The sequence below is a fragment of the Dendrobates tinctorius genome, unplaced genomic scaffold (assembly GCF_039654945.1).
Source record: "Dendrobates tinctorius isolate UK_male_01 unplaced genomic scaffold, ASM3965494v1 ptg000191l, whole genome shotgun sequence".
NCBI lineage: Eukaryota > Metazoa > Chordata > Amphibia > Anura > Dendrobatidae > Dendrobates > Dendrobates tinctorius.
In genome coordinates, this window is record NW_027361858.1 from 14,129,383 (window position 1) to 14,138,833 (window position 9,451).

The 9,451-nt window shown below is 43.2% G+C and overlaps 1 protein-coding gene across 2 annotated transcripts in view; it reads left to right on the plus strand.

The window, feature by feature from the left end:
* The window catches only part of CCDC171 (coiled-coil domain containing 171), a 204,034-nt gene extending 194,853 nt beyond the window's left edge, over positions 1–9,181 (plus strand). For both annotated transcript variants that reach the window (XM_073552466.1, XM_073552467.1), the window contains one exon: positions 6,269–9,181. In XM_073552466.1, the coding sequence (XP_073408567.1) occupies positions 6,269–6,484 (216 nt within the window). In that variant the 3' untranslated portion in view covers positions 6,485–9,181. The remainder of the gene's footprint in view (positions 1–6,268) is intronic.
* The last annotated feature ends 270 nt before the right edge of the window (positions 9,182–9,451 follow it).

Here is a 9,451-nt window from a genome sequence, read left to right on the forward strand (position 1 = left end):
ACTATCTGCTCCTTGCGAATTACCTGCCCCGTCCGGTCTATGTGCTCTGTCCTGATCTCTCTGTCCCAACCTGTTTCCTGAGCCTTTGCCTCTGTCCAGGTCATCCGTCTTGGTGGCCCCATCTCCCCAGCCTCGGCTGGGCTCAGTCAATCCCCTCTTGAGCCGCCCCTCTTGGAACCAGCTATCGCGGTACTTAACTCCCTCGGGTCTGCCCCTAAGGATCCCTGTATAGGGGTCAGCTCCACCTGGTCCGCTCGCTCATGGGAGCTTCAGTGCCGCGACCTATAGGGTCCACTCTCGTTACATGTCATCTAGACTCACACATGTGCATAAATTTGCTTACTTGTACTGATGTGAAATGCTGACCAAAATACTGCCGAGAGAAATTGGCCTTACTGTGCAAACTTCAGCCTCAGTGCTTTCAGTCATCAAAGATTGCAGCAGGTATTTTGCAGTCTCCCAAGAGTTTTTGACCACCTGCCTCCTCTGGAATCTGGTGAAAGCTTCCACTTTCTTTCACATCCAGGCTGTGTAGTGATTGTTCCTCTAACCTTGAACTTGCAAATTATGCTGCCAAGTGAATATCTAGCTGTCAAAGGGAATCGGTCAGTTTTATCAACCCTCCTAAATAGTCTACATGGTCATGTGGGTCCTAGGAGGTTGAATACAATGATATCTTGTTATCTGCGGTCCAATGTGTTATTCCTGAGAAATCAAGGTTTTTCTTAATATTTAATTGAGATTTTATGATCTATGGGCCGGACATAGATCTCCCTCAGAATCTGTCTCCAGGGTTTATTTTACATGACAGTGGGCATTACCAGTGTTAGACACGTAGACCAGGAGAGCAGACTGTCAGTCAGGTGAAACCACTTGTTTTATTATTTGTGTTGAGCTATTTAAAGGGAAACTGTAATGACCCATTTACTGTTAACCTTCAAATATAGAGTTAATCTGCAGGTTAATAGGGTTCTAAAGCTGCCCGGCCGCTGTACTGAAAACCTTGCTGCCAGGAAGAAATGAACTTTTTAAGTCCTGGCAGCCTATGACTTTAGTCATTGAGGTGCCGTTTCAGTCTCAGTCAGGGCTGTATTAGTGCCAAGGCATGCCTATAGCTGCCGCTTACTATGGTGACTGAAGCCGCGCCGGCACGCCTCTATGATTGAAAGCCACAGGCTGCCGGGAAGAATAAAGTTCATTTCCTCCTTTAACCCCTTCATGATCCAACCTATTTTGACCCTAATGACCTGGCCATTTTTTGCAATTCTGACCAGTGTCCCTTTATGAGGTAATAACTCTGGAACGCTTCAACGCATCCTAGCGATTCTGAGACTGTTTTTTCGTGACATATTGGGCTTCATGTTAGTGGTAAATTTAGGTTGATAATTTTTGCGTTTATTTGTGAAAAAAACAGGAAATTTGGTGAAAATTTTGAAAATTTCGCAATTTTCACATTTTGAATTTTTATTCTGTTAAACCAGAGAGTTATGTGACACAAAATAGTTAATAAATAACATTTCCCACATGTCTACTTTACATCAGCACAATTTTGGAAACAAAATTTTTTTTGTTAGGAAGTTATAAGGGTTTAAAGTTGACCACCGATTTCTCATTTTTATAACAAAATTTACAGAACCATTTTTTTTTAGGGACCACCTCACATTTGAAGTCACTTTGAGGGGTCTATCTGGCAGAAAATACCCAAAAGTGACACCATTCTAAAACCTGCACCCCTCAAGCTACTCAAAACTACATTCAAGAAGATTATTAACCCTTCAGGTGCTTCACAGGAACTAAAGCAACGTGGAAGGAAAAAATGGACAGTTTAAATTTTCCCACAAAAATTTACATTTAGCATCAATTTTTTCCTTTTTTCATGGGTCACAGGATAAAATGGATACTAAAATTGGTTGGGCAATTTCTCCTGAGTACACTAATACCTCATATGTGGTCATAAACCACTGTTTGGGCGCACGGCAGGGCCCGGAAGGGAAGGAGCGCCATTTGACTTTTTGAATGGAAAATTAGCTCCAATCATTAGCGGACACCATGTCGCTTTTGGAGAGCCCCTGTGTACCTAAACATTGGAACTCCCCCGCAAGTGACCCAATTTTGGAAACTAGACCCCTCAAGGAATTTATCTAGATGTGTGGTGGGCACTTTGAACCCCCAAGTGCTTCACAGAAGTTTATAACGCAGAGCATTGAAAATAAAAAAAATCATTTTTTTTCCTCAAAAATGATTTTTTAACCTGCTATTTTTTATTTTCACAAGGTTAACAGGAGAAATTGGACCACAAACGTTTTGCAGTTTGGCCTGAGTACACCGATACCCCATACGTGAGGGAGGGGAACCACTGTTTGGGCGTATGAGAGAGCTCAGAAGGGAAGGAGCGCGATTTTTGAATGCAGACTTTGATGGAATGTTCTGTGGCATCATGTTGTGTTTGCAGAGCCCCTGATGTGCCTAAACAGTAGAAACCCCCCACAAGTGACCCCATTTAGGAAACTAGACCCCCCAAGGAGCTTATCTAGATATGTAGTGAGCACTTTGAACCCCCAAGTGCTTCACAAAAGTTTATAAACGCAGAGCCATGAAAATAAAAACATTTTTCCTCAAAAATAATTTTTTAGCCCTCTATTTCTTATTTTCACAAGGGTAACAGGATAAATTGGGCCCCAAAAGTTGTTGTTCAGTTTGTCCTGAGTACGCTGGTACCCAATATGTGGGGGGGAACCACTGTTTGGGCGCACGGCAGGGCTCAGAAGGGAAGGAGCGCCATTTGACTTTTTGAATGGTACCTGGGGGTTCAAAGTGGTCACTATGCATCTAGATAAGTTCCTTGGGGGGTCTAGTTTCCAAAATGGGGTCATTTGTGGGGGAGCTCCAAAGTTTAGGCACACAGGAGCTCTCCAAACACGACATGGGGTCCGCTAACAATTGGAGCTAATTTTCCATTCAAAAAGTCAGAAGTGTATAAGGCAGAGCTGTGAAAATAAAAAAGTAATTTTTTTCCCTCAAAAAATGATTTTTTAGTCCGCAATTTTTTTTTTCACAAGGGTAACAGGATAAACTGGACCCCAAAAGTTGTTGTACAGTTTGTCCTGAGTACGCTGGTACCCCATATGTGGGGGGGAACCACTGTTCTGGCACATGTCGGGGCTCGGAAGGGAAGTAGTGAAATGTCGACTTTGATGGAATGGTCTGCGGGCGTCATGTACATTTGCAGAGCCCCTGATGTGCCTAAACAGTAGAAACTCCCCACAAGTGACCCCATTTTAGAAAGTAGACCACCCAAGGAACTTATCTAGATATTTGGTGAGCATTTTGAACCCCCAAGTGCTTCACAGAAGTTTATAATGCAGAACTGTGAAAATAAAAACATTTTTTCCCTCAAAAAATGATTTTTAGCCCACAATTTTTTATTTTCCCAAGGGTAACAGGAGAAATTAGACTTTTTGAACACAAAATTGGCTGGAATAAATCGTGGCGCCATGTCGCGTTCGGAGACCCTGTGATGTGCCTAAACAGTTGAAACCCCTTAATTCTAACTCCAACTCTAACCCCAACACATCCCTAACCCAAACCCAACCCTAATCATAACCCTAACCGCAACCCTAGCCCCAACACACCCCTAACCCTAATCCCAACTCTAACCCTAACCACAAGCCCCATTCTAATCCCAACCCCAACCCACCCCTAACCCTAATCTTAACCCTAATTCCAACCCTAACCCTAATTTCAACCCTAACCTTTATTCCACCCCTAACCCTAATTCCAACCCTAATTCCAACCCTAACCCTAACCTTATTTCTAACCCTTATTCTAACCCTAATTCCAACCCTAACCCTAATTCTGACCCTAATGGAAAAATAAAAATATTTTTTTATTTTATTATTTGTGCCTACCTATGGGGGTGATAAACAGGGGGTGCATGCACCTGCCATTTTCCAAGATGGCGGCGCCCATGATCCAGGATGGCGGGACCCCGGGAGCCACAGCAGGACATCGGAGGTACCGGGGGGGGTGATCGGAAGGTGGGGGGAGCAGATGATGTGGGTGTGGGGGGGCCGGGTCTCGGTGTCCAGCCATGTCCGATGCTATTGCAGCATCGGCCATGGCTGGATTGTAATATTTCACTAAATTTCATTGGTTAAATATTACAAATCGCTCTGATTGGCTGTTTCACTTTTAACAGCCAATCAGAGCGATCGTAGGCACGTGTGGGCTAAGCCACGCCCCGCGGGGTTAACTCTCAAGTGTCCTCTGTGAGCGGGTCGGGTGACCTTTCAGTGACCCTGGTCACCCGACCTGCAGGGGGGCAATCAATTCATGGGTCGTATTGGCACGACTTTTCATGACGCCTAAGTGGCGTCAAAGGTCGGGAAGGGGTTAAAGGGAAGCTGTAACCTATTTTTTAGTATATACGATGCAGCCACTGCCATCAGGGGCTTATCTACAGCATTACAGAATGCTGTAGATAAGCCCCCAATGTAACCTGAAAGAGAAGAAAAACGATTTAAATTATACTCACCCAGGGGTGGTCCGGGTCTGGAGGATGTCGCGGGCCGGTCCGGCACCTCCCATCTTCTAGCGATGACATCCTCTTCTTTGTTTCCCATCACGGCTCCGGCGCAGGCGCACTGCTCTGCCCTGTTGAGGGCAGAGCAAAGTACTGCAGTGCGCAGGGGCTGGACCTCTTCCGGCGCCTTCGCACTGCAGTACTCTGCTCTGCCCTCAACAGAGAAGAGCAGTCCGCCGAAGCCGCGATGGGAAGCAAAGAAGAGGACGTCATCGCTCGAAGATGGGAGGCGCCGGACCGCACCACAACACCCTCCGGACCTGAACTGGACCCGCCCTTGGTGAGTATAATCTAACTCGTTTTTCTTCTCTTTCAGATTACATCGAGGGCTTATACCACAAGATATGGCCTTCCCAAAACCCTGTCTGATGACAAATGCACATATAGCAGGATGCAGCAGGCCTCCACTAATAAAGGCAAAGGGGCAGCACAGGTGCAAACTACTGATAAAAACAACCACCCCACACCTACCAGACCATGGAGGGGTTGGTTGCCTAGTAGAAAAAATGCACATAAATAAGGCTTGCGTAGGACGCCAGTCACTCAGGCAAGTGTGATGCAAAGTGTCTGGCTTGCAATCCATTAATGACGACCATAGTATTATCAGGCGGGCTGCTCCAGCATTATAATATGCAACACACAGTAGTGACAGACGCCCCAATAGACCAAGCCAACAGAGGCCCGGCTGCATCCTGCAAAACTGATATGATGAGTGCAAAAAATTAATGCATACAATGAGTACATTAAATGAGGTATTGGTTAATATTTTTGTCAAAATAGATTAAGCCTGCAAGCCGCGTCAAGGCTCCTCATATTTGCGAGTCCTAACACTAATATCAAAACAGCTAACATAGAAAAAATTCAAAAAAACTCATACCACAAGATATGGCAGAATAATCCCCTGATGGCGGTGGCCGGATCTTATATACCAAAAAATAGGTGACAGATTCCCTTTAAGTACAACGGCCAGATAGCTACAGAACGCTATTAACCTGCTGATTAACACCATATTTGCGGGTTATTAGCCTTTGGAGACATGATACATTCCCTTTAAATTCTTCTTGTTTTATCAGTTTATTGCAAGCAGCAGAATGTTTTGTTAATAAACCTACTTTGCAATGGAAATGAAAAAAAAAATCCAGTTAACCTACTGTGTGCACGGATCATATGGGCTGTGTGCGATAATCCAGAGAATGTGGAAACATCCAGCTCCCACGATCCATTAAAATTCTGTAATCTCTTTTTTATAGATATTCCACAGAAAATAGAGAAAACACAAGTGCAAAAATGCGACGCGTTTCGGATCACTTATGTTATGATCCTTCTTTATAGCAAAAGCATTTCTTGCTGCGTTTTTGGTGAATAAAACTAACTTTGTTAAATGTACCGTAGACAAAGCACACATGTAACCCACAACCAAAAGAACGCTGAGAAAACGCTGCAAAACGAGTATCTTCAACGCGTCGGTTTCACTGCCAAGAGAGTAGGTTTTGGCTACATAAAAAATTCAGCCAAAACTTTGCATGTGAACATAGCCTAATCTTACTATGTATAAATGCAGCCAATATCAGCTTAACGCTGGTGTAACAATTTTTTTTTTTCTATTTGTTGCCATAGTGGCGTTTAAAGCATAGGCTGCCCATGCGGTGTCGGTGTGGTTGTAACACTGTTTATTTAATACACCAGGAAAAGCTTGATGCCCATACTCTTCCAAGCTCCAGAGCAGAATTTCACCAAGCACAAAGTAATGCAGACATTCTGCCACTGCGGGCAGAACCGGACTTCTCAGAAAGCCATATGAACTTTAGTCATACAGACAGCAGAAATTTCCAGCCTATGGACTTCTCATCCTTGAGTGACTTTACAGCAAGAACTATGCAAGAGCTACCTTCTAAGATATGACTGTTCTCCTCGGAATAAAAATAGTCCCATCAGTTATTAAAGACAAAATGCCATGGTGTAAATGTTCTTCATTTTTCTCATGTCTGCTTTGTATGTTATCACTGGAATAATGCACTGATCTTTTTATGTCATTAATCTATATATTTTAATATATTATATACTATTTTAATAGCTTTATTTAATTTGTACAGAACTTTAGTATCTCAACATTTTTTTAAAACTTTTTTAATAACCTTTAAAATCAGGGGCGTAATGATCACCGTTGCAGAGGGTGTGACCATGACCGGGCTCGTGTTTGGGAGGGGGGCCTGCAGAACCCAGCAGCTGATGTAGGGTCCCTGCTTTCCAATACACACTGCCAGCTAATCAGTGGCCAGCAGCTGACGTCTGCATGCCAGTCATTGGCAGCACATGGCAGTGACATCATGATTTGCCTGGCACTGGCATGCTTAAGTCAGCTGCTGGCTTCTGCTCTGGCTACGGAAGAGGATACCACACGTTGTATGAATGTGATAAGAATCGTTTTATTATTTTATTTTATTTTTTTACAGTTGTTGGAATAACGACTCAGAACAGTGAAACTTTTACTGGAAGAAGCCCAGGATGGGGGACATACAGCTGTTTGAAAAAGTGTTTGCCCCTTCCTGATTTTCTGTTCTTTTTCATGTTTGTCACACTTACATATTTCAGATCAGCAAACAAATTTAAATATTACACAAAGATAACACAAATAACACAAAATGCAGTTTATAAATGAATGTCTTTATTATTAAGGAAAAAAGAAATCCATACCTACAGGGCCCTGTGTGAAAAAATGATTGCCCCCTAAGCCTAATAACTGGTATTGGACCACCTTTAGCTGCAACAACTGCAATCAAACATTTCCAATAAATGGCAATGAGTCTTTTACAACACTCTGTAGGAATTATGGTCCACTCATCTTTGCAGAATTGTTGTAATTCAGCCACATTGGAGGGTTTCCGAGCATGAACCACCTATATAAGGTCATGGCACAGCATCTCAATAGAAATAAGGTCAGGACTTTAACTTGGCCAATCCAAAGTCTTAATTTTGTTTTTCTTAAGCCAATCAGAGGTGGACTTGCTGGTGTGTTTTGGATCATTATCCTGCTGCATAACTCAAGTGCGCTTCAGCGTGAGGTAATGAACACATGGCCGGACATTTTCCTTCAGGCTTTTTTGGTAGACAGCAGAATTCATGGTTCCATTTACCACAGCAAGTCTTCTAGGTCCTGAAGCAGCAAAACAGCCCCAGACCATCACACTACCACCACCATATCTTACTGTTGGTATGATAAATCTTGGTGATCATCAAGATGTTTTCTGGCAAAACTAAGACGATCCTTTATGTCATTGCTCAGCAGTGGTTTTAGTCTTGGAACTCTGCCATGCAGGCCATTTTTGCCCAGTCACTTTCTTATGGTGAAGTCATGAACACTGACCTCAACTGAGGCAAGTGAGGCCTGCAGTTCTTTTGATGTTCTTGTGGAGTGTTTTTGACCTCTTGAATGAGTTGTTGCTGCACTCTTGGAGTAATTTTGGTTTGCTATCCACTCCTGGGAAGGATCACCACTGTTCCATGTTTTCAGCATTTGTGGATAATGGCTCTCACTGTGATTTTCCGGTATCCCAAAGTTTTAGAAATGACTTTAAAACATTTTCCAGACTGATAGATCTCAATTACTTTTTCTCATTTTTTCCAAATTTTTGGGGGATTGCAACATTATGTCTAGCTTTTGAGGAACTTCTCAGGCAGGTCACTTTGTCAGCCAGGTCCTATTTAAGTGAGTTCTTGATTGAGATCAGGTATAGCAATAATCAGGCCTGGGTGTGGCTAGGGAATTTGAACTCAGCTTTCCAAAGATGGAATAAACCATAGTCAATTTATATTTTAAGGGGGGGTGGCTTTCAGTTTTTTCACACAGGCACCTGTAGGTTTGAATTTCTTTATCCCCTTAAGAATAAAGACCTTCATTTAAAAACTGCATTTTGTGTTATCTTTGTCTAATATTTACATTTGTTTGGTGATCTGAATCTTGAAAGTTTGACAAACATGCAAAGGAATAGAAGATCAGGAAGGGGGCAAAAACTTTTTCACACAACTGTATATTGCTGGAAAGGACCCAGAAGGGGGCGCATTATACCAGGATGGGGGACATATATTACTGGAAGGGGCCCAGGATTATACCAGGATAGAGGACATTATAGCAGGAAGGGGGGACCCAGGATGGAGACATACCATGATGGCTGACATTATACTAGGAAAAGGCCCAGGATGGAGGACATTATACCTGGAAGGAGCCCAGATTGGGAGCCCTTACTGGAAGGGGCCAGGATGGAGGACATAATTACAGGAAAGGACATAATGAGGGACATTACAGGAAGGGGTCAGGATCGGGGGCATTATTACAGAATAGGGGACTTCTTTACATAAGAGGGTGAACACGGTTGTCTTCACAGGATCAGGAACGCTACAAGGAGCCAAACATTTTACCTTACTTGTCTCCCCTATTTACTCATTGATTGTAAGCTTGCGAGCAGGGCCCTCACTCCTTTTGATATATGTTGTTATATGTTATTCTGTAATGTCTTTATGGTCTGTACAAGTCCTATGTAAAATTTAAAGTGATGCGGATTATGTTGGTGCTGTAGAAATAAAAATTATTATTTATTATTACATCTGACGAACCTGCAGTTGGGGGCTCAGGTTTAAATTTTGTACTGAGGCCTATCGGACTCTAGCTACCATATTTTTCGGATTATAAGACGCTCTGGATTATAATATTTTTTTAATAAAATGGTGCTTCTTATAATCCATGTGTCTTATTGCTTACCGGAGGTGGTGGCTGCAGTGAAGTGGGGTCGCTGCTGGAGGAGGCAGGATTGGGGTGATGCTGCAGGCCGCAGGCTGGGATGAGGGCTTGTTCCAATGTGCGACACGCCACTG